This window comes from Balaenoptera musculus, chromosome 3 (genome assembly GCF_009873245.2).
Source record: "Balaenoptera musculus isolate JJ_BM4_2016_0621 chromosome 3, mBalMus1.pri.v3, whole genome shotgun sequence".
Taxonomy (NCBI): domain Eukaryota; kingdom Metazoa; phylum Chordata; class Mammalia; order Artiodactyla; family Balaenopteridae; genus Balaenoptera; species Balaenoptera musculus.
This window is the reverse complement of record NC_045787.1, coordinates 111075321-111098800: the sequence shown is the minus strand read 5'-3', so window position 1 is coordinate 111098800 and position 23480 is coordinate 111075321. Positions and strand designations below refer to the sequence as shown.

Below are 23480 nucleotides of genomic sequence, written 5' to 3'. Positions count from 1 at the left end.
GTGAGCTCCCCCAGGGCAGAGATGGTGGCTACATTCCCCACACTTTACAGAGGCTGGTCCGGAGTAAGTACTCAGGAAATAATGAGTGAAAAACAAGCCTGGGCAAAAGCCTTTCCTGATCTAGGGACAGAGGCCCGAGTTTCCTCCCAAACCTTCCCACTGCCCCAGGTAGGTGGCTCAAGGGGTCCCGACTTTAACGCTGAACTTCACCTCTTACCAGGGGTGTGGCTTTGGGAAGCTCCATCATCCACTCGGAACTCCAGGGGACGACAGCAGTGCGGAGCAAATGAAATACGCCAGCCCCGGTGCGTACTGCGCACTCGCTACGTCCCTTGGGACACCCAGGGAACGCTCGCCGTTTCACTGAACCCCTACCCCCCGCCCCTGGTGCAACAGAGCCTCACACCAGCCAGCACAGAAAACATCGCTTTATTAACTGCGTTTGCCAACACACGAGGAGTGCAGAGGGGTCCTGAAGACACGGGCCATAGTGGGGGCTGGGCTCTGGAAGACCCCCATGAGTGAGCAGGACAGGATGGGACTGGGAGCTACGCAGCAGCGGCAACACAGAATCATGCAGGGCACGCGGGCACCGGCCACCCCCAGGCGGCCATACATTCTATTGCTCGTGAAGGGTAGCGAACATGGACAATGTACAAAAAGGAGAAATAGGTTTTTGCGTTAATGAAAAATACATTTTTTCTCTACAAAGGAATCTTTTCTAATACAAGAAAATAAATATTGCAACATAAGCCAAAAATAATTTAAAATTGCTCTTTTCAATATATTTTCAATATTTCTCTTGTATATTAACAAATGGCACATCACTTTCATTGAAACAAAGACAGAAGGTGTCTCCTCCTGCGACATTCATATCATCCCCCCACCCCGAGCCGATGTGGAGCACAGAGTGTTGTGCATCTGAGGGACAAAGTAGCAGGAAGTGCCTTAAAGAACAACCAAAGGTCCCAGACTCCAGCCTGACTCTTTGGCCAATGTGGCCAGCTGGGCCAGGGGCATGGGAAGTGGCCTCCCCAAGGGCCTTGCTACAGGCACCCAGGCCATTCTACAGAGCTTCGGGTATGGGCAGAGGTTGGCCACATCTGGCAGTAAGCAAGGAAATGCCAAATCCAGCTGCTGCCAATGTCTGTTAGAATCGAGCAGGTGATTCTCTAGAAATTGTCCCCCAAGTCCCATCGTGTGCCCATACACGACACACACAGATACGCATGCACTCGGACACACACAAGGTGTGCTCTGGAACAGGCTCACACATCCACAGTCCAACACCCATGTTTGGAAACCTGGGTGGCTTCTCCAAGGAACCTGAGACCTTTACACTGCAAATGCTCACACACTGTCACTGAGTCAGAGCTCGTTTAGTAAAATAAACCCTTCTACCTTTCTTCTCCTTATTTGTTCTAAAATACATTTATGATCCATAAAAATACTTTCCTCGCACATTATCCTCTCTCACTGTGATGAGGGGGAAGGAGGTGGACAGTGGGGACTGGGAGGGTGGCGACAGCCCGGATGAGTTCCAGAGCAGCTTCTCCCTCCCTGAGGAGGGCCAGTGAGTGTGGGCAGACACGGTCAAGCAAAAGATCTGCCTCAGCCTCTGGTCTGGAAAAGGCCTCCTGCCTTCTTCCCAGCTTCCCATCTTAACCTCCGAGGCGGCAAAGCCGTCGGCAGGCTGGAAAAAGAGCGAAGGGGCTGTGGCTAACAGCAGAAAGGGCAGCAGTGGGAACCGGTATCCTTGTCCTCTTGCAGCCCGGTGGACATCCTAGGGATGGACAGCTGCCAGGCAAGGACAGCTCTAGGGCGTGGCCTGGGAGACCCCGGCCAGCCAGCCTTACAGACACTTGGACTCCGTGCAGGATGTGGGCCCCGGGGATAGTTCAATCCAAAGCAAGAGCCAATCGGGAAGAGGGTCGGAATCCAGAGGCCGACTTGAGTAGAGCCCCTCTGAAGAGTGCTGGCTGCCTGGCCTGGCCCACCCAGTCCAGACCCTGGCCAGACCCACTACCTTCCCACCCTGGTTCTCTCCCTACCCTCACCCCCAGGGAGCCCAGACTCTGCCTCAGGACGGATGAAGGGTAAACAGGCAAGTACTGGGTCTACCGGACCCGAGCCATTCCTGGCACCCCCATCCCCCGGCAGAGTTTGGTTGTTCTTTAAAGCTCGTCCCTTTGCTTCCTGTGAGGTCAGACCGAGCAATCCAGCACAGACAAGGTTGTGGCCCGAGGTGACCCGAAGCACGGGGAAGGAAGGTCTATTCAAAGGCAGTAAACAGAGAATGGGGTTGGGACGCTGATGCTGACACTGCACTGGCCACTACTACCAAGGTGGGCGGGCAGGCAGACTAAACTCTACATGGTAGCTCATGCCATCCCAACGCCCAGAGTCCTCGAAGCCCACTCCGAGTCTGCTCCGACTGGACAAATCTGTCCGACCCTTTAAACTTAGTCGTTGTCTTTGTTTCCTGTTTTGATAAAATTCACATGAAACTGAGTGTCGATGATCATGCCACTGTCGTACCTTGAAAATTTGGAGTCGGGGATGGGTGCTCGAGCTGCTTCCCCATCCCGCTGATTTGCGCTTTGTGTGTCACGTGGGGGCAACCCCATGGTTAACACTTTTGCCACGCTGGTTTCGCCATCAGTCTCCTCCCACAGTGAGTCTCAGAGTTCAGGAGAGCTCACAGTGGGCCCAGCCCGGGGATCTGAAATCCAACACCAGCAGCAGAACAGCATCCTCGTCCAAGAGCTTGGGCTCGCCTCTTGGACGTGTGCAATGAACATGTTTCTATACTTGGTTGCTAAAGAGCTCCATTTAAAAAAAAGTCCAAGTGACAAGTTGTCAGGTCCAGGCTGTGCTGTGTTATGGTCAAAATATTCTTTGGCATCCACAGAATGATTCGACTGATTCACTGGACTTTTGCAAGGTTCTTGTTGGAGAAGTTCTGGCTTTACCAGTGGCAGAAGTGATCCACGAGTAATTCATAAAAGAAAGAAAAACACATTTTCACTGATTCCTTTTTTTGTTTGTTCCTGAGCTGTCACCCTGGGGCCACTCCACTGAAACTCCTCAGAGCTACTACCGGGGACCTAGAGGGGGGGGTGGAAAGGCAGGACGGTGATGGGGGGGAGGGAGGGAATGGCTGGGAAAGGGGGTTAAGGCTCGGAGGGAGAGAGAGAACCAGGAAGATCCATCAAGACTTAAAACAGCCCCAGCCGGCCGTCACTGACACGTCCTGGGCCCCGGGATCCCACTGCTTGTTGGAAAGAGGAGTTTCCAAAAGGAAACCGAGGAAGAAGCTCATCTCTTAGCAGGACTGGGAAACTTGAAAAGGCAAGTGGTCTGGTCTGGTCAGCTATCTGGGAGTGATCAGACCTCGGCCGAGACTGGCCCCAAAGGAAGGAAGGAAAGTTGGAGTCCCAGAGCGATTCTCTGCAGTGGGCGAGTCTGAGCCCCACGCCCCCCATCTGGGCACTGGCCCTCCCTCACAGCCCTCCGCCGGCACTGGCGGCTGGCTGGCTGGGAGTCCCCTGAGAAAACGGCACAGCTCAGGAAGGATTCTGGGAAGCCCTTCCCAGAGCCGCCGGGCTGGGCACTGGCAGGGGCAGAGCAGCAAGGGAGTGGAGGGTCACAGGGTGGGCGGGCAGGCCTCAGATGATGTGGGTTGATCAGGAACGGCTGTGGTTCCCTTGGAACCAGCAGGCCCTCTTCGCCCCCTCAGTGCTTTCTCGTATAAGCTCGTTGTGCTTGTGACAGTGAGTAGACTCTGGCTGGGTATCACTTATTATACTTCCTTGGGGATCAGTGGAGTGCAGCAGGACCCCCCAGATGGACCCCAGTGGGATTTGGGGGCAAGGTGGGACAGGCCCTGGGCTGGCCCATCTGCCATAATAATGCCCAAATGACACTCTGTGTCACCCAGTGGCAGCGGGCTGGAGTCCTGAGCTCTTCTTCACCTTGCCTACGTGTAGCCAGGAGCCCAGCAATACCGCGTGGGCCGGGCGGGGATGCTGCCGCGGCAGGGATGGTGCCACAGGACCTGGTGTGGTCCTTGTGGCCAGAGCCATGTAAGGAATCCTAATGTCCTAGGCCAGCACAGAGGAAAGACAATAGTGTGGAATTCGAAACTCTCTTTATATTAAAAATAAAACCACAACAGAGTGGCAGCCTCGAGGGTCTGAGACACTCAGCAGAGATTGGAAATGGCAGTTGTGACTGGGCTGAGGCCTCGTGGGCGGACCAGGGCAGGGCCCAGGACAGGGGTAGGGGGTGACTTAGGAGGCCAGTACCCCCATGCGGACCACCTCCTCAGCCCCTGCTTCCCGGGGACCCCGCTGCACCCCGCTGTCCTCGGCCTCCACATCTGAGTCGCTCATCTCCCCGTCAGAGAAGTAGCCATCAGTCTCAGTGTCAAAGTGTAGGCTGACCTTTGGCCTCTCGGCCACAGCAGAAGGCGGTCCTGTCCCGGCATCAGGCCTGGCACTTGGCGATCTCCGGGTTCCCCTGCTCTCGCGGGGCGGCCGGAGCCGGCCTGAGGGCTTGGGACTCGCCGTAGGGCCAGGCACTTGGACATTCGAGTCGGCAGCCATTGGGGCTGCCTCGTCCGGGGTCTCGGGGGCCAGCGGTGGGGGGCTCTCGGGAGCTGCTGGGACGGGACAGTCCTCGGCTGTAGGACTGGACGGCAGGTGAGAAGGCGTTCGCCGTGGTGGCTTCCTGGCAGGTGGCCCCTGACCCCCCTTGCCGCTGCCAGCATCCTGGCCCCAGGGCTTCTTGGGGGTTTTGTCTGGAGTCGTCCGTGAACCGGGCCCATCCTGTGGTGGTTTCTTCTTGGCAGGCAGGCGGGTGCGGCCACGGGCCTTCCTGGCAGGGTCGCCAGGTCGCAGTGAGGGGTCCCGCATGAAGCTCAGCAGCGTCTCCTCGTCCTGCAGCAGCTCCTCCGACAGCAGCCCCGGAGCAGGGTCCTCGCGGTGCCCATTGTTTAACGACCACATCGCTCATGGCCATGTTCTCTGCCGTGATCTGCACCGACTGCGCCAGCCAGCTGTTGAAGAAGGTGCCGTCGATGGGGAATGAAGTGGACAGGCCTGGCCGAGGGGAGAAAGAAGGCAGGTGAGATGCCAGCAGGTGTGTGTCCCACTCTCCTTCAGGAAGCCCTCTCTGACCCTCCCCTGCAAGCCACCGTGCCTTCCTCCCTCTTTCCCTCTGTGCTAGACCCTGTTGAGTTATCTTGTTTCGTCCAACCATCCTGCCAACACTGCCAAAAAGCAGGCTCCACACCAAATACCCATCTCCCCAGAAGGACGTCCTGCTCCTGCGACCGGCTTCACAGTTTGAGAAGCAGAGCGTAAAGTGAAAATGTGGGCTCCCTGTTCAAAAATTATTAAGAATTTCAAAGTGGCAACAGCAGAGCATGAAACCAAGAGAGGGTCCTTCGAGATTGCACAAGGTGGACGCCCAGGCCTGCCCATCACCCTGTATCCTGGGGGCATTAAGGGATGGAGGAATGGAGGAAAGCGCCCTCAGGCCACCAGGGGGCACTAGATTTTCATGTGCCGCTTCTCAGAGCTTCCAAAGCAGGTAACTTGGATATGGGCATCAGGCATGAACCGGATAGCAAGGTGTATCTGGGTAGAGGGTCCCTTTTGGATGCCAGGGCCAGCTCCAGCTACGGGTCCTCCCTCCTTTACTGAGGTCTTGGGAGGCGGCAGCTGGTGAGACTGGGCTTCCCATTAGATATCAAGTTGTTTCCTTCCTGAGACTGAGGAAAATAAAAGATGACCTGGGGCTTCTACACTAGAGGTGAGGTTGGGAAGGGGACACCACCCCTGCCCTGAGAAGTGCTCTAGAGGAAGCATGTGACATCCTAGGAGACAAAGCCCAAGGCTGAGGGTCCCTCTAGGACTGCTGTGCTTAACGGGGCAGCAGTAAATAGGTCTGTGACAGTGAGATGGGCTGGGCCAGGGCCACTCCTATGGGTCTCTCTGGGTGGCTCCCAGAAGATTTGCTGGGGCAGAAGGGAGGCCCATTTGAGGACATTCTGGCAGAGGGGGACAGGGACGGAGAATTATGGCAGGCCCTCACCTCCCAGCATGCTGGGCTCCTGGAAGGGCCAGGACGGCCTAGCAGTCCCTGAGCTCTTGGGCCCAGTCTCCAGTCTACAGAAGAGGAACTCTCAGGACGCCAGATCCCAGTCTCCTTTATGGCTGGAAGGAGTGCGTGGGCAAGCAAGGGCCTGGCTACCCCTCTCGGGTGTCCCACTCTGCAGCAGGGATGCTGGTGGTCCCCATGGCCTTTCGTGGGGAGCTGCAAGTGGAGTGATGGCATGAGCCTGGCTGTGTGCACCAGGCCACTCACCAAGCTGCCCCAGGACTGAGTCGGACCCTGCCTTCACTTTCTCTTTCTTCTCGGGGCTGCCCTTCGGACCCTCGCGGCCTTTCCTTTTCGAGTCGCTCTTCTTGCCCTTTGCTCTCCTCCCAGACCGCTCTGCGTCAGGGAAAGAGAGAGCAGGAGGGAGATGGTTACCCCAAGCAGCCCAGCCGGAACTAAGACCACTGTGTGGCATCCAAGGAGTCCTCCCCATCACCCAGGGCCTTGCCTTCTAGGCCACCTCCTCCTGCCTCTGTGGTCCAGGCTCTGAGCCATGTGGGACCTGGGATAACTGGGGCTCCAGTGAGTCAGGGAGTAGCTAGTGTGGGAGAGAGGGGTAACTGCCCTTGAGGGGCTTGGTGAGGGGCACAGGGCCACGCGGAGGGTGGAAGACCGCTTTGTAGAACCTGGACTGCGGTTTGATCTATATGGCCTAAAGATCTCAGCACAGAGTCCTGGTGGGTGGGAAGGCTGGAGGTGAGTGGACAGGGCAGGGCCTTAAATGCCAGGCCAAGGAGCCAGACCTGAAGGTGGACAGGACACTCTGAGGAGTCAAGAGCCTTGAGTTCCCCTCCTGACACAGTGGTCAGCCCCCTTGAGCAAGTCCCCTGCCTTGCTCTCCTGGTCTGCTTTGATGGGAGACTCAGGGTACACATCTGGCCCTCATATCCTTTTAGTCCACGACCACATGGGTCTGGGGAGCCGTAGAACACAATGGAGCAGGGGAGGGACATGTTGTGGTGGGGAGCTGCCAGGAATCTTCTCCCAGCTTTTAAGCCAGAGGCTGGAGGGCTTCCTGAGTAAGCGTTTAAGAGAAGGTTGAGGAGTGTGGCCCCAACTCCGGGAATCTTCCCAGCTCTGCTGTTAATTCCCTGTGTAACCTCAGGCCAGGCCTCAGTCTTCTCATCTATCACATGGGATCAGTGCCTAGGTACTTCAGAGAGAGGCTTCTCAAGTCCCCCACTGCCCTCACCATGGTCTGAGCTCCTTCCAAGGGCACAAGACCTTGCACATATGACCCTGGCAACCCCTCGGCCTCACTTCAGACATTTTCCTTCTGCCCTAGTTGCAGATATGCCAGTTTCCTTCCAGTTTCTCTAACAAGACAGCTCTGGCCTCCAGGTCTCCAAATATGCAGTTTCCTTGCCTTGTCCTTCACCTGGTTCAGCTCACAGCTTAAATACACCGCCCCTGGGAAACCTTCTCTAGCCCTCTGGCCAGACAGGCCTCAGCAATATGCCTGTAGCCCATGTCTCACCCCACGGGTCAAGCGTCACAACACTGAGGGCACCAGCTTCAAGCAGAGGCAAATCGGTCTTCTCTCCAAATGCCCTGCCCTGACCAAAAGGTGGCCTGTTGCTGCCACTCAGGTCTAGGAGCTGCGAATGTCTCCAGACTCAATGCGGGGATGCCGACCCTCCAAGCTCCTGACCATGGTTCTGGAATCCTGTGCCTGTGAGCACTGCACACCTTACCACTCTCCGCTGCCTTCCTGCAGTTGAATGTGTGGCCATAGTGAGTCCTAAGAAGGCTGAGATGTTCCGGCAACACCACCACCAGGAAGCCATCCCTGATACCTCTGTCCCTGCACTGGCACCAATGGCAGCCCCTTGGACACCACTTTCCTTTGTCTTTCCAGATGGTGAGCTCCACGAGGACAGGAAGCCTGTCCATTCAGTCCATGGCAGAGTGCTCGCAGTGCCCGGCACAGAGCCCGGCATCCTGTCTACACTCAATCAGTGCTCGCCGAAGGAACCGACAGATGACAGGGAGCCTGGAAAGGTCGGGCAGCCAGGAAGCTGCCATAGTCCTTGAGGTACACGGTCAGCCCTGACCTCTACATGGCTGTGACCCACCGTGACCCAGCACCTGTCCTGGGAAGTGCTGGCCAGAGTGGGTGGTGATTCCAAAGCGCAGTCGAGGCAGCTCAGCTCTTGGGCAGGGGTGGGGCAGTAGCAGGTTCTCAGTCATTGGCTTTGGTGGTGGCCCGGCAGCTCTCCTCCCTCTACTCCAGGCCCAGCCTGATCCATAGGCTGAGCTGGCAGTGGCAGCCCCTGGCTTAAAAATCTCTCCATCCAGCTATTTCTGCTGCATACAATTCAACATTAGAGTACCATTTTCTGGGCTATGCACTGCCTTCCTTAACATGTAAACAGTCCAGGAAGGGCCCTGTTGTCCGGCAATATCCACAACTAATAAGTAAGAACACTGTCAGAGCTTCTTTGACCTTTGATTTCCAGATCTGTTAAATGCATGTGATGGCAAAAGCATAAGACAGAGGGAAAAAACTGTTGGCACAGGGCCTGAATCCTGTCAGACAGGGTCTGGGAGAACAAATACACAGGTCCTCTTCCACCTCTGGGGCAGCTGCCTTCTTCAGAATCGAAATGCAGGCACACAGGGGTTCAGGGAAGCTCACCAGCTTGGGCCCTTCCTGCCCCAGCACCAGCACAGAGCCGCTGGGACTTCTGGTTTGTACCTGTTCACGTGCAATTTCCTCCTGAACCACTATGGCCCAGCACTGCCTGAGCGTCCTGTGAACCAGAAAGCTCCCCGAGGGCAGGCCCGATGCCCACATTGCATCTTTGGCTCCTTGCCTGCCAACACACACCTAGGACCCCGGCAGGCCCCCGCCTGGGCCTACTAACTGGATACAGAGGGTAGGGGTGGGGGCCAGTGGCCCCTGACCCTGTACACATGCCACAACAGGCCCCGAAGATGCACAGCCTCCCTGGGACCCAGCCCCTTGAGGGTGTGCACAGGAGGGGTGGCAGCGGTGGGCAGGGGGGGCGCCTACCTCGACACAGATCCTGTTCAATAAGTTTCATCTGCAGGTGGAATATCTGCTCCTGGAGTTTGCAGATGGCGTGTTTCGTTCTCTCGCGCCTTGTCACCATGTAGCACAGATTTCTAACCTGAGGAAACACAAGAGAGGTTTTCCACCTTACTCACAAGCAACCACCCCGACCTCCCAGCTCTGAGGGGCCACCGCTGCCTGACCTGCCCAGGACATCTGGGAATCAATACCCAGGCCCTGAATGCATCCTCAGCCCTGAGCTGCAATACTCTGATCCAAAACACGGGGCCAAGGCTGTGTTTTGGATCAGAGCCAGCAGGGAGAGCATCTGCGGAGCTCGGGCTGTCGACTCTGCCTTCCTCTTCTCGGCCTAAACTTCCAGGCTGAGTCATGCCAGCGCCCAAGGCCCTTCCAACGTGGCTGCCCTGCCCTGTATACACAGTGCCCCAAGGCTTGTCGGGGCCTTGAGAGGTCACCAAGTTCACCCCTTGGCTCCTGTCCAAGGCTTCTTTCCATTGAAGAAACTTCAGCCACAAGCACCCGGGCAAAAACCACCCACCTCCTATCCTGAGACACGAATGACCGGCACATAAGTAGAGAGAGCTCCAGCAGAACAGCTCTGAACGGACAGGCTGTCCCTGATGCACTGGGGTCCAGCCTGCAGCTGACCCGTGTCCACTTGCTGCACTGGCCCTGAGCCAGGCCCACAGCTGCTCTGGTCAAGGGCCCAAGTGCACTCGGCCATATTTGCTCGGCTAGAGACAGAACTCCTCAGGGGGAAGGGCAGGGCCTCTCTGACTCCCTTAGGCCAGCTAGGAGGAGCCCCTTAGGGCCTGGGAGACCAGCTTGCTTAGCCCATGGGACAGGGCCCACCCTGTAGCTGGTCTGGAAGCACCTGAAGGATGGGCCACGTTGCTCCCTGTCCACCCGGCACCTCCCTCTGCCCAGTGTGCCATCCCCCTCCGGCTGCTCCCAGGGTGCATCACACCTCCGGGAACAAGACCAGGCCTCCTCCCCATCAGGACACTGCCTTGCTCTGGCACTGTCTTCAGCTTGGTCACAGTCTCCAGCAGCAACAGGGACAGCTGGCCAGAAAGTGCGGACTGGAATCCTGGGTCCCACCAGATTCTACCTCCAGCTGGGTTCCGTCTTCAAGGCTGAGTTCAGTCTTCATATCCTTAAACTGCCTGGGCATGACTTGAGAGTTCCAGAGCCCTGCCTGTCGTCGTGACCATCACTTCTACTGCCCTGGGGTAGCCGTTATCAGACCTCTCTGCTGGCGTGGCCCCCTCCTCTCCTTCCTGAGCCTAGTGGTGAAGGAGACCCCGAACACCTGAACCAGGCTAGCAGGCCTCTGGAGAACAGGTTCTGCACAGACTCTCAGCACACTCCGCACCCCAGCCGAGACTGTGAACACCAGGCTCTCCTGTGGCCAGCACCTCCCCAGGGGGCAGCCACCTGGCCCAGCTGCCCTTGCTCCAGCTCACTGGCACCGTCTGACTTCTCGCAGATCCTGGACTCCTCCCACATGTCCCTAAGCACAGGCTTGTGTTGGGCCCTGGGCTCAGCTGCGAGCAGTGCCACCAGGGCCCCTTTCTTCTGAGAGCTTGCTGCCCAGCAGAGCAGAGAGATGCTGACCAAGTACTGACCCAGGCAGCCCTGACCCAGACTTGGGGGTGGGGAGAAGGTTCCCTGGAGAAAGGGGCAGATAGGCCAGGTGGGAGGTGATCACAGAGGGGCACAGGCTGAAGACAAGAACCCAGAGTAAGGCCAGGTAGGGGAGAGGAGAGCAAGGCCTTGTGGCTAGAGTGTCAGGCTCTGAGGCCTGACTGAGCCAGGTCAGCGGGAACTGTGGAGGGATTTTGGTGGTGGTGGGGACAGGGAGCAGGAATGTGTAAGTTCTGAGACCCAGGAGTCATCCTTAAGGACCCAGCTCCCCCTCATCTGCTCCCACAGCTGATCCATCAGTATGTCCCATCAGTCCTTCCTGGTGAACTTTTTTTTTTGGCCGCCCTGTACAGCTTGCGGGATCTTAGTTCCCTGACCAGGGATCGAAGCCGGGCCCATGGCAGTGAAAGCGCGGAGTCCTAACCACTGGACTGGAATACCACAGGGAATTCCCGTTCCTGGTGAACTTGACTCCCTCCCATCCCAACAGCTCCCTCCACCTCCTGGACACCCCCATCATCTTCACCTGGATGGCCAGCTGTTTTCACCTCTCTGCTATCCTGGAGCAATATTCTTGAAATACAAATGTAAATCTTAAAATGTAAATCCTCCTTCCCTTGAAACCTCCAATAGATTCTGCATTGGGTTGAATGGTGCCCTTTCCCAAAATTTATGTCCACCTGGAACCTTGGATGTAATTAGTTAAGATGAGGTCACATTGGATATGAGTGAGCCCTAAATGCAATGACTAATGTCCTTATAAAAGGCCATGTGAAGACATACTGAGAGAATGCCATGTGATGACAGAGACTGGAGTCATGGGTCTACAAGTCACAGAACGTCAAGGGTTGCCAGCAACCACCAGAAGCTAGGAGAGAGGTATGGAGGGTTTCAGTCTCAGAGCCTCTAGGAGGAATCAACCCTGCCAACACCTTGATCTAAAATTTCTGGCCTCTAGAACTGTGAGAAAACAAATTCATGTTGTTTAAAGCCACGGAGTTTGTAGTACTTTGTCGCAGTAGCCCTAGGAAACAGATATAGCTTTCTCCCTGTCACACTTAAAAAAACCAGAGCCACAGCTCAGAGCCTTGCCCAATTTGACCTCCCACTGTCATCTCACAGTCTATGTCCCATGGTTCTCCAAGCTCCAGCCGCACTGCCCTCCAGTCCCCTTCTTTCTGTGTCCAGCCCACTTCTGCCTTGGGGCCTTGATATACATTCAACTCTTGGCCCCAAATGCTCTTCAACCCTCTCTTCCCAAGGCTAGACCTCATCCTTCAGGTCTTGGCTCAAATATCACCTCCAGAGGGCATTCCTGTCCACCACATCTAAGCAGCCCAACCTTATTCTCCTCATACCCTGGTCTCTTTCCTCCTGGCAATCATGCGGCCAAGTGCGCATGGGGACAGTAGGGATGAAGAGAGGTGGATGGATTCGTGGCTACTTTGGAGGCCTAAGAATAAACCAGTCAATATATCCAGCCTAAAAACAGATCAGCCAAGGTCTACTTCCTATTAAAATACAGATATAGTTTCTTTCTTTTTTTTAATCTTTTCGAAACACTAGAGCAAGGTTTCTCAAGGCAGGCTCAAATGAATTACTGGTCAAGATTACCCCCAAATCCCTGGGGTGGCTGGTTAAAAATACAGATTTGCAGGCTTGGGGGAATATCAAACTCTCTGGAGGCGGGGGCCCTCAAGTATACATCTTACATAGCACCATGGAACCTGAGAACTACTGTCCTAGGCCGAGGGCCTCCAAAGTGAGCTCCATGGGCTGTTGATTTTGACAGCTCATCACAGTATAGGAAGAAAATATTAGAACTTCTAGTGTTGGGGGGTTTTTTGGTCCTATTAGAAATTCTGATTAGGTTTGCTTTTATAATATACCATGGAAGATATAAATGAGATATTAAAAATACAATATATTGGAGGTAAATGCTCAATTTTCTTTCCATGATAAGGGTACCTACATTACACAATCACTAATGTCTGGAGATTCCTGCTACGGAAGATTCTGTGAGAATCCCAATGGTGCCCGCATTCTTTGGTTGGTACTTTGGTCACATTGTGACCCCTTATTCCCACTTCACCCTGGAATCATCAATTACTTCTCTAATTTCTCCCAAGATTCTTGGTAATATAGCTACATGTTACTGAATGTTGTTAAAATTCCTCTTCCTTGATGGCTTTTGGGGAAAACTATAGATACCACCTTAGAAGCCCACCCAGGCTATCGGACTCCTTACATTGTTTTTTTCTAATTATAAAGGCAAAACGTTCTCTTTAAAAAAAAAAAAAAATCAAAGAGTACAAAAAAGAATCAAGTGGAAAAGTCCCCCTGAACTAGAGCAGGGATCAGTAATAAAAGCAGGTTTTACTTTTTGATAAAATTGTTCTGATAACAGCAAGTTTTGCAAAGAGAACCTGGATGTGGGCTGAGGTGAGGAGAGGAGCAGGGAGGACTCCCAGCCAGTTATCCTGAGCTAGAATGGACCAGTGTAGGGGGCATTTATGGAGCCCGGGGAGGTTGTGGTGGGGACAGGGCATACTGGGCACGAGATGCTGGAGCTGGGGAGGGAGGTGTGGGCTGGAGCCAGCCTCCTGATGGGGAGTAAAGCTGTGGAGCAGATGCGCAATGAGAGGTCAGACCTAGTGTGGTGAATGACCACTGGGACCAAGGAGGATTCAGAGAGGGAGCAGAACTGGGGTATCGGGGGGAATCTGGTCAGAGCATCCACAGGAAAAGTGTTTCAAGACCAAGGGCATGCTTGACTGTGGCAACCACTGCTGAGAAGGCTGGGGGATGAGGATGGAGAAGCGGGAGATGGAGGCTGTAGGTGGCCCTGGTGGAAGGTTCTGGAATATGGTGGTGGCAGGAACCTAGGCGGAGTGAGAAGCAAAGAAGTAAAGAACAGTGAGGGATGACAGAAAAGGAGAGAGTAACGAGGGTGAGAAACCCATGACTAGAGGGACATGGGGAGGGAGGACTTGTTTTTGAAGATGGGAGAAGGTAAAATGAATTCGGACAGTGGAGGAATCCTGGAGACGGAGAAGGGGTGAAGACAAGATAGATACTCCTGTGCTGCGGGGTGTGGGCTGGAAAGAGATCCCTGGGGGGGCGGGGAGGGGAGGACATGGGAGAAAAGGGCAGAGAATGGGTACAGAGGGCACCACCGGGCAAGGAGTTGGAGGGTTCTGGTCTGAGGAACAGGAGGTGAGGTCTGCTAAGAGACGGGAGAGCCCTGAGGGAGGGGGGCAGGGGTGGAGACAGGTGGTAATGGGGGGGCCCAGAATGCTGCTGGCTACTGTCCCAACAAGGCTGGCTGGCAGGCACCCTGGGGGGCTCACCTGCTCACTGCTATAGGATCACTCCTGGTGGGCTGAGTGCCTCCTACTGGGTGAGGCTCTGCCCGGGGTGTGGCCTTTGCACAGGTGCAAGGGACTGGCAGTGAGCTAATGCCACATGGGGTGGGAGTGAAGAAAGCAGGGGACAGTGAAGGAGGAACTGAGCAGGGAGAATGGGAGGCTGTGGTGAAGAAGGGGGATTGGGGATTTGGGGCTACTGACCCGAAGCAGTTGGAGGGGGTGACAGGGTTTGAGTGGGTAGAGGGGCTAATGGGTTGGAAAAAATCCTAGAGTTGGGAGCCATGGGGTTGACAAGCTGGAGGCTGGAGGCCACGGCTGCCCGGGACAAGATAGGCTTTGGTGGGAGGTCAAGGAGACACAACCCAGGCACTGAGGACAGAGTAAACGGGGTGTGACAACTGCCGAGAAAACAGGTGGCGAGTGTGGGGGAGGGCAGAACCTTCCTCTCCTGGAGAGAGCTATGGGGAATGAGGCTGTGGGGAGTTCCTACATGTCCATCCCCTGGGGCGTGTGTGTCTGAGAGCTGCCCCTGCCCTCTCGGCTCCTCTCAGGCCAGGTAAAACCTTCAATAAACTCCTGGTAACCAGATCCAGAGCCACAGGCAGCGAGGCCCCGCGTAGCCCAAACTACCAGCACGGTTGCTAGGGGACACCAGCCGGTGTTTGTTGGGCTGATCGCTGATCATCAGTGCTGCAATTTTTTGGTCAGCTGTGAATAACTCTGGGAGGCTGCAGTGGCCATGCTTTCCTGTGCTGCCTGCCACAGCTGAGGCCCAAGGCTGAAATTTTAGGAAAGCACATCTTCTGGGCTGACCGTAAAATGGGATTTCATGCTGGTGGTAGCATGACCCCTGCTTCTCTCAGCAAAACTCCTGCCTTGGGAGGCAAATCAATCAGGGAGGATGGGGCTTCCCTGGTGGCGCAGTGGTTGAGAATCTGCCTGCCAATGCAGGGGACACGGGTTCGAGCCCTGGTCTGGGAAGATCCCACATGCCGCGGAGCAACTGGGCCCGTGGGCCACAACTACTGAGCCTGCGCGTCTGGAGCCTGTGCTCCGCAGCAAGAGAGGCCGCGACAGTGAGAGGCCCGCGCGCCGCGATGAAGAGTGGCCCCCGCTCGCCGGAACTGGAGAAAGCCCTCGCACAGAAACGAAGACCCAACACAGCCAAAAAATAAATAAATACATAAAAAGTTAAAAAAAAAAATCAGGGAGGATGCATGATTCCTGGGCCCTAGCACTGGGCCTGCCCTTTCAGTCCTCCCTGGAGCCCGCCGTCTGAGCAGCCCACCCTTCTAGGAGACAGAACAGCAACAATAACCACCCCTAACAATGGACGGTAGTGTGCTAAGCTCTGTCCCCCCATCTTTCCTGGGATCTAAGGTCAGCTAGATCCTTATTCCCATTTTACAGGCAAGGAAACTGAAACTCAGAGAAGTAGAAACTATAACTCAGAAGGCACAGAGCTGGAAGTGCTGGAACTGAATGTAGACCCAGGCTACACACAGCCTCAGTCTCAACCCCTGCCTTGAATCCTCGATGGATCCAGCCCAAGCTGGCGTGGTGCCCAGTGACAGGCTGGATACTCTTGACTGTTGGCACAGGGTCATGGTCAGAGACTGGGCCTGCTGGCCAGGCCACCAACAGCCATGGTCCTTGCAGAAAGCCTCCCCCATGGCATAGTTCTCGGCCCTGTTCACTCACTCGAGTCACCAACGCATGGCCGTGAAAAGATCTGAGGCTGGACCGGAGGGGGTCAACTGGCACATGGCTGTCTGACCTCCTCTCCTCAGCCTGCCAGGGCTGTGTACTCCCTGGCCTTGCACTCAGCTGGTGCCCTTCAGCCCAGCCTGGAGGCTGCTGGAGAAGCAGCATTTTGACAGGGCCCTCCTGAGCCCTAAGAAGCTGCACAGACTCCAAGGCTGGCCCTGCCTCCTCTTCCTGGGGAAGAGTGGACCAACTCACACCTGACTTTGGAGGGCTTTGTGCCTCAACCAAAGGCGTCTGTGAGGAACAGACCCAGGAGCCCCAGAGCTACCTCAGTATCCTAGCCCATGACAACCTCAGCCCCTGGCTTCACCTGTACCAGTTGACAATGGGGTCGGAAGGTCGGGGGACTGATAAGGGGGTACTTTTGCCCAGGAAATGTACACAATAGAGAATAAGCCAACAACTCTCTGACAAACTCCTCCCCTATTCAGGCCCCAATTCAACTCAACTCTAGAAAACACACATTCCTCCAAGGCTTTCTTCACCTCTCTGAGCCCCACCTTCCCCATCTGCTCCTTAAGGGTGGCACTATCTACCTCTCATCTCTTTTTCCACGATGATGGTTCAATAGGTGAGCCCGTCCCCTGACCTCTCCACGCAGCCTAGCCAGGGCCAGACATGTGGGCTGAGCAGCACAGACCAGGGAGGTCAGATGTGCTGAGTCGTTTGGAAACAGGAGGGCTAAAAGCAGGGTGTCTGTACTCAAGACCCTGGGGGTGGAGACTCAAGGGTGGCCTGAGGACAAGTGTGGAAGCAGCTTTGGTCTCGAAGGATTTGTACCTGATGGCCCTGGGAGACAGGAGGCTGGGCTACCCAGGAAGCGGTGACTGCAGTGTAGGTGGCCTTGCTCTCTGTCCTGGCTGGAGCCGTGGACATTTGGTGACCCCCCTGCCCCCCCACCTTCTGACCTGGTGGCAGGCTGGCTGCCAGGCAGTAAGCTCCCTCCCAGGCCAGCTGGGTCATTTCCACGTGACCAGGCATCAGGGCAGATGCGTGGGGTGCAGGAGGGTGGAGAAGCTGGGTCCAGTTTCAGAGCCTCCACCTCCATGCCCTCCGCCCCGCCCCACCCAGCCCACAGCACAACATCTGCTGAATTGCTCTAACCAGACTCGCCAATTGAGACACGCCTAAGCAAAGCAGCTTGCCTTAAGTCACACAAAGCCCCCTTGATGCTTCCACCCCGGCTGTTTCCCAGCATGGCCTGGGGAGCGGGTGGGCATGTGAGTCTGTGTCTCCCTGACATGACCCCTCATACTCCGAATCCTAGAACTGAATGTCCCCCAGAGGAGAGGCCAGAACAGCACTTGGGGTTCAGAGGACTGGATCAAGGACTTGGAACACCCTGCTTCATCCTTGGGGTGCCCCCAACTTGGGGGGTGGTACTTTATCAGCTGGAGGAGTCAGGGGAGGGGTACCAAAAAAGCCAAGTTCCACAGAAGGCAGGATCCTTTCCCCTTCTTTCTGGGAGGAACAGCAGGCATTAGAGGCTTTGGGGGGCCTCCATGCTCTAGGAAAGCAACTCTCACTGGTCCCCAATCTCCACGGCCCAGCCCAGAACCGAGGTGTCTGCACATCTTCCACATCTCACTCAGCCCCCAAAGCGATGCGCCTGGACCAAGGCAAGATCACCTGCCTCCCAGGGCACAGCTGAGGGCTTTTGGCCAACCCACTCACTCCATCTGGGCCCTGTGATTCCACCTCCTGGGTGAGCGTTTGGAACCTGCAGCCACAGCAGGACAGTCCCAGCTTAAAACACTTCTGCAGCTTCCAGACACACTTTGGTCCACCCACCCAGCCCCATCCTTCCACTCCACACAGGCCGCTGCTGGTCTCCAGCCCACCCTCACACCCCGGTGCCTCTGCTCACACCGTTCCCTCTATCCAGCACCCCCAGGAGCTGCACTCACACCTGTCTTCCCTGCTTTGGCCCAGCACGTGCTTATTACACTGATTCAACTCACTTGTGATTCCCAGTTCCTCCCCTGCCTCCGACTCCAAGCAAAGCACGTGTGTTGGGACCAGGCAGGGCCCACAGAGACCACTAGGAGTCAGAAGCTTGGGTCCTTGCCCCAGCCCTGGTGTTTCCCAGACTCACAGTCCTGGCAGGGCCCCCACCCTTCACCAGGCCTGCAAAAGGGCTGGGACAAGAGGGACTCAGAGACTCCAGAGCTGGATCCTCCCCTGTTCTACAAACTCTCAGTTACCCCAACCCTGTCTGAGAGCGGGAGGCCCTCAGCGCCTTGGCCAGAGCTCACAATTTGAATCCTGGTGAACCACGGCTGCTCCAGGGCAGCGAGGGAGGGGTGGAAAGGCCTCCTGGGCTGCCCACCGGGCAGGCGGGTTGGGGGGCGGCAGGGGGACTCACTCTCTCCAGGTCCTGCCGCAGGTGCGTGAAGAGCTTCAGGCGGCGGTAGAGGACGTCCTGCTCCTGCTGGGCCAGGTTGTCCACCTCGTCGGTCTTGGGCGTCAGCAGTGGCTGGTTGGCGTTGGCTTTCCTCTTCAGCTTCCAGTACTGGTAGATGAAGTCGACCAGCGCCTCAGCCAGGTCCAGGCGCTCGGCCACCTCGGCCGGCTCCACCAGCTCATAGAAGTCTTCCTCCAGCTGCTGCAGCCGTTGCTTGCGCAGGGTCACCTTCTCCAGGTCCTCGCTGGCTGGGCTGGGCTCCACGGGTTCGGACGTGGTTTCACCCCGTGGGCCCCCATCACTGTGCTCCTGGCAGAACGACTTGAACTTGACCTCGTCGTTGTCTGCTAATATAGTCCTCATTTCCAGGCTGTGGTCAAAGGCGCATGTGACGTGGAATGCCGTGACGCAGGAAGGCATGGAACACTGGAGGGAGAGGAAGGGCAGGGTGAGGTATGAAGGGAGCCCTGGTGGGAGGGAAGAAGAATGTGGGGCATCCCCCAGGGTTACACTGAGAATGCAGAATGCTGGTGAGACCCTAAACAAAATGGCACGGGCTGCCAACATCCTGCAGGTTGTGGAGGGAGTCATGGAAGATGGGAAGGGGGAGCTCTGGGGGAGCTGGACAGCATCATGTACCCTGGGGAAGTCAACAATCAGATGACTGACAACCCCTCTGGGGACAAGCTGCATTTCTGTGTGGACAATGACTTTGGATCTGAGGCATCAAAAGAAAGAGGCTGTTGATGGGTCCCTGCCTCCTCTACTCCTGCAGTGTCATCTAAGACGGGGAGTTATGCCCCTCCCTTGTCCTCTGGGAAGAGGGGCTAGAGTTGGGTCCCTTCCTTCTTCTCCTGTCCAGGCAGTTAGGGCCAACTCAGGGCCTGGGTTACCTGGGATGATGGCTGTGGGCAGCTGACAACTGTTGCAGCAATAACCCATCGAAATATTAGTGGCCGTTTACACTGCACTCACAAACTCTGAAAGTATTATAAATGGGTAGAGGTACATCTAGTGTTTACAATGACAACTGTTCCTGAAGAGACAAGGGAGAGAAAGGATGACCCTCCCACTTCCCAACCTATAGGCCAGGAGCATCAATATCACATGGGAGCTTGCTAGAAATATGCAAATTCTCAGCCCCACCTACAGATCTACAGAATCAGGACCTCTGGCGGGTGGGCCAAGCAATCTGTGTTTTAACAAGTCCTCTGGGTAATACTGATGAGCCCTAGAATTTGGGAACCGTTACTGTCAACAAACTAACACAGCCCTGCCCTGTGTAGGGAGAGCCTGTTAGCTTAGTTGGAGGAAAAGTTTGATTCTTACCCCTCTCACATGTCAAGTTTGACATCAGAAGAGAGGTCAACGTATTTATTCAGCCCACAGACCCTTGCTCGTGGGGAAAGCCCCCTCAGTACTGTAACGGGGTGGTGAGCCTGGCTCCCCAGGCCTGTGCCCCGTGCCTAGTGGAACTAGGGATGGAGGAGTGCCTGGCAGGTGGGGTGCTGACTCTGGTCCCTGTCCGAGGCGCATCAGTGCTTCTGTCTGTAGCACCATGGGGCAGGTGGAGGGTGCTGGCAGTGGCCTGTTTTACAGGGTGTCCCAGACACACCCCTCTGTGTAGCTGGCTCCTACATGGGCTCCCGGGCAGCAGCGGGGTGAAGGGGCTGTGTACCTGGATGCAGGTGCCCGTGCACTCCTTGCAGAGGCTGCAGGACAGAGCCCAGCGGCTGGCTGGGATATGCGAGATCTTGGTGATGGGCTCCATCTTCTCGGGGCACCCGATGCTGACCTGGGGCAGGACACAGGGAGCTGCATCAGGCCTCTCATCCCCAGCCTGCCTCCAGGGATCACCTAAATGGGGGACCCATCTGCTGAAACCAGGCGGTGAGCAGACACGGCAGTGGGAGAGTCCCAAGTCCTTCCTGGCTTCCCAAGTTGACCATGGAGTGAGTGTTAGTGTGTGCTCTATAGCGGCTAGGCTTAAACTGTGACTGGGAGAGTGCGCTTCCGTGTGTGTAACTGACTGAGTGTATGTGTGCCTGTGACTATGTGAGTCTCAAGACAGAGATGCTTCCATGTGCAGATGAATACATGCAAGGTCCCCCTCTCTTCTGTACCTCAGGCCTTTGTTAATAGCATCTTCAGAGTTCTTATTAGAACTTGAATTTATTTTACTTATTTTTCTGGGTGGTGACTATAGGTCCCCACGGTAGGATCTCTTCCTGGGGACCTCCAGGGCTTTCCTGGCCAAGGGGGATGTGCCTTTGTTTAGCCCCTCCTATGGAGACAGGGCTATAATCATGCCCGTCTCCTGGGCACAGCCCACTCCTCAGCCCCAGAGGCAGGGTACATTTGCCTTCCTACTGCCCATGCCTAAGGAGGGAAAAAGGGCCCCTGTCCAGAGATCCTGAACCAAAGAGCCCCCATGGTAGGTCCTTGTTGATCCTCTGTGTCCCTGCCGTGCCCAGACCAGGTATACTCAGAGGTAGTCCCAGACTTCAAGATGCTGATGTGGCAGCAAGTGACTACTGCTGACATAACCACTATGATCACAGAAACCTGTGATGTGGGTCCCAGCAAGGACTTTCAGACTGCGAGCCCAGGAAGGGGAGGGGCCACCTGCTGACAGGGCCACCTGGCTTGCTTCCGGGCACAGGCAGCATTGGAGTGGGGCCTCATTCTGGGTCAGGGCACACAGCAGGGAGAGGGCTGAAACGCCAGTGAATGTCAGCATTTCACATTTCAAATAAGACAGGAGCCCAGGGCCTCTGCTAACTCACTGTGGGCCCAGCCCATCGTCCATGGTTCCCGCCCCCCAGCCTAGACTCAGACCTGGGCCCACCTCCCCCCATTCCAGCCACAGCCCTACTCTCCGATTTTAATCAGGCTCCCCACCTGATTTCCTTTTAGGTCATTTGGCTTATTTTCGTTTTAAAAAAAGCACTTGACTTTGGTTGGGACCACCGCCTAGATTTGGGTAGACCCACAACCTACTTTCCCCTAGAGTCGGCTGCCTGACTTCTGTCCAGCTCTCACACCTACCACCTGGATCTCCCAGTGGCTCATAATCCCATTTTCCCATGGGAACAGCCACCCAAGTTCTGCCTAGGTCCATGGGTGAAGTTCCCTGTGGGCTGCTGCCTGAGCTCTTCCCAGGCTCGACACCTGAGATCCGCCATTTAACGTGGCCCATCACCTTCTTTTCCTAGTGCGCTGCCGTCGGGGTTCTGAGTTCTGTTCAGACCCACTTCCCCATGGCTGTGCCCCAGGGCCGCCCCAGCCCCACATCTGCCCACCTCAGGAATCCACAGAGCGCAGCTGACGTGCACCCACTTGGTCCCACTTCTAGTGGGCTTCAAGGCTCCTCCTCGCTTGGGGCAGAGCAGGCACTTCGGCTGGACACCCAGGGCACACGTCCGGCACAACCAGCTGCCCGTGGGCACCTTGAGGATCCCGTAGCATGCCTGGGGAGAGATCAGGGTGGTCACAGGTCAGAGGCATTGGCCAATCCGCGTCTGGTCAGCATTCGGCTACAAATAGTCCTAGCCCCAGCCCAAGCTAGGAGCTACAGAGTGACACTGCTACTCATCTCTGCCAAAGAGATCTCCTAAGGGACTATAATGCAAGGGCCCCAGGGATTCTCTTTGCGTGGGTTGTGCGCTGAAATTTCACCATCTCACAGTCTTCTGTGAAAGGGCTCAGCTCTGCCCTCTGCTGGGAGGACAGTCACTTCAGCAGAGGTTCCTAATCAGTGATGGATTTCAGGGGCATCCATGAACTCCCTTAAATTGAATACAAATTTGGGTATGTATGCTGCCTGAGGACAAGGCCCAGAGCTTTCATCTTTTTTCACAGGTATCTGTGATTGGGCACCCTTCTGGTAATGCCTAGGGCTTATGGACCTAAGAGCTGCTGGGTATAAGGGACGTAGATGAATGAGGAGGGTGGTGCACTGCCTACCAACCTGCCAGCCAGGTGAAGCCCTTTTAAGCTCCCCGGGTGCTATTCCAGCAGAAGTGGGTAAGGGAGGGCCTCAAAGTCAGGGCCAGAGTGGGTCCACTGGGTTCCAGTCAGGTCTTCTACATCTTCTACAAACAAGGCCCAGAGATGCCCCAGACCTAGAGCCTTGGGGCCCAAGATCAAGAGGGGAGCCTAGTCAGGCGGCACCTGGTTTATAATACCAATAATGTTAACAAACACGAACAACTCTTACCATACCGTTCTAACCAAATGACTCATAGCAAAGAACTTAATCCTCACAACAACTTACTTTTATTTACACTTGAGGAAACAGAGGCTCAGAGAGATTAACAAACTTACCCAAAATCAAATAGCTCGCAAAGGGCAGAGCCATGGTTTGAAACCAGGTGGCCTGGCTCCAGGCTCTGCCCTCAGTCACTACACCGTGCTGCCTTGTTGTAAGTTCAGGATGGTGAGGAGCAGAGGAGGAGCGGGGTAGGGTGTTCAGTGGGGGGAATCTGAGGGAGGCCGGCAGGAAAGGACAGAAAGACCATCCAATGGGCGTTACTCAAATCTGGCTGAGGGGGCTGAGCCGAGGGGCCCTGGGTATCCCTGGCACCACGGGCACTCACGCCATTCCCTTCCACCCCCTCGCCCTCCTTCTTAGGGGCCCGTGCCCACAGTGCTGCTGCACCCCTACAGCCAGGGTGACCGGGTCAGGCAGGGGCCTGCCCGCACAGCATGGGGACGGCGATGGGGGCTGCCTACCTGGTGCACGCAGACGTTGCACTTGTCGCAGAAGACCATCTCGTTGCCATCTTCACCCTCGGGAGAGCGGCACACGTCACAGACGACATCCTCATCATACTCGATGCCCAGCCCCTCCTGCGTCTCGATGGCCCGCGCCATGTTCTGGTGGCACAGAGTCTCCAGCTCCTCCAGCACGCGCTCGAGCGTCAGCTCATCCAGCTCTGGCCTCTCTGTGAGGACAGCAGGGCAGGGTGTCAGGAGCCTGGCCTCTCAGGGCAGATGTACAGGAGGGTTTCCACCCATTCACTGGTTGCACTATCTCAGGACCCCAGCTCCATGGTCCAAAAACTGACTGGGCTGGACCACGCAACCTCAA

General features: G+C 55.9%; 1 protein-coding gene across 1 annotated transcript in view; it reads right to left on the bottom strand.

Moving 5' to 3' along the window:
• Window positions 1–413: 413 nt before the first annotated feature.
• Window positions 414–23480, bottom strand: part of JADE2 (jade family PHD finger 2) — a 49821-nt gene continuing 26754 nt past the window's right edge. The window contains 8 exon segments of the mRNA XM_036847779.1: window positions 414–5006; window positions 5008–5102; window positions 6373–6501; window positions 9182–9299; window positions 18350–18814; window positions 20067–20183; window positions 21691–21858; window positions 23123–23334. Of these exon segments, the coding sequence (XP_036703674.1) occupies window positions 4293–5006; window positions 5008–5102; window positions 6373–6501; window positions 9182–9299; window positions 18350–18814; window positions 20067–20183; window positions 21691–21858; window positions 23123–23334 (2018 nt within the window). The 3' untranslated portion in view covers window positions 414–4292.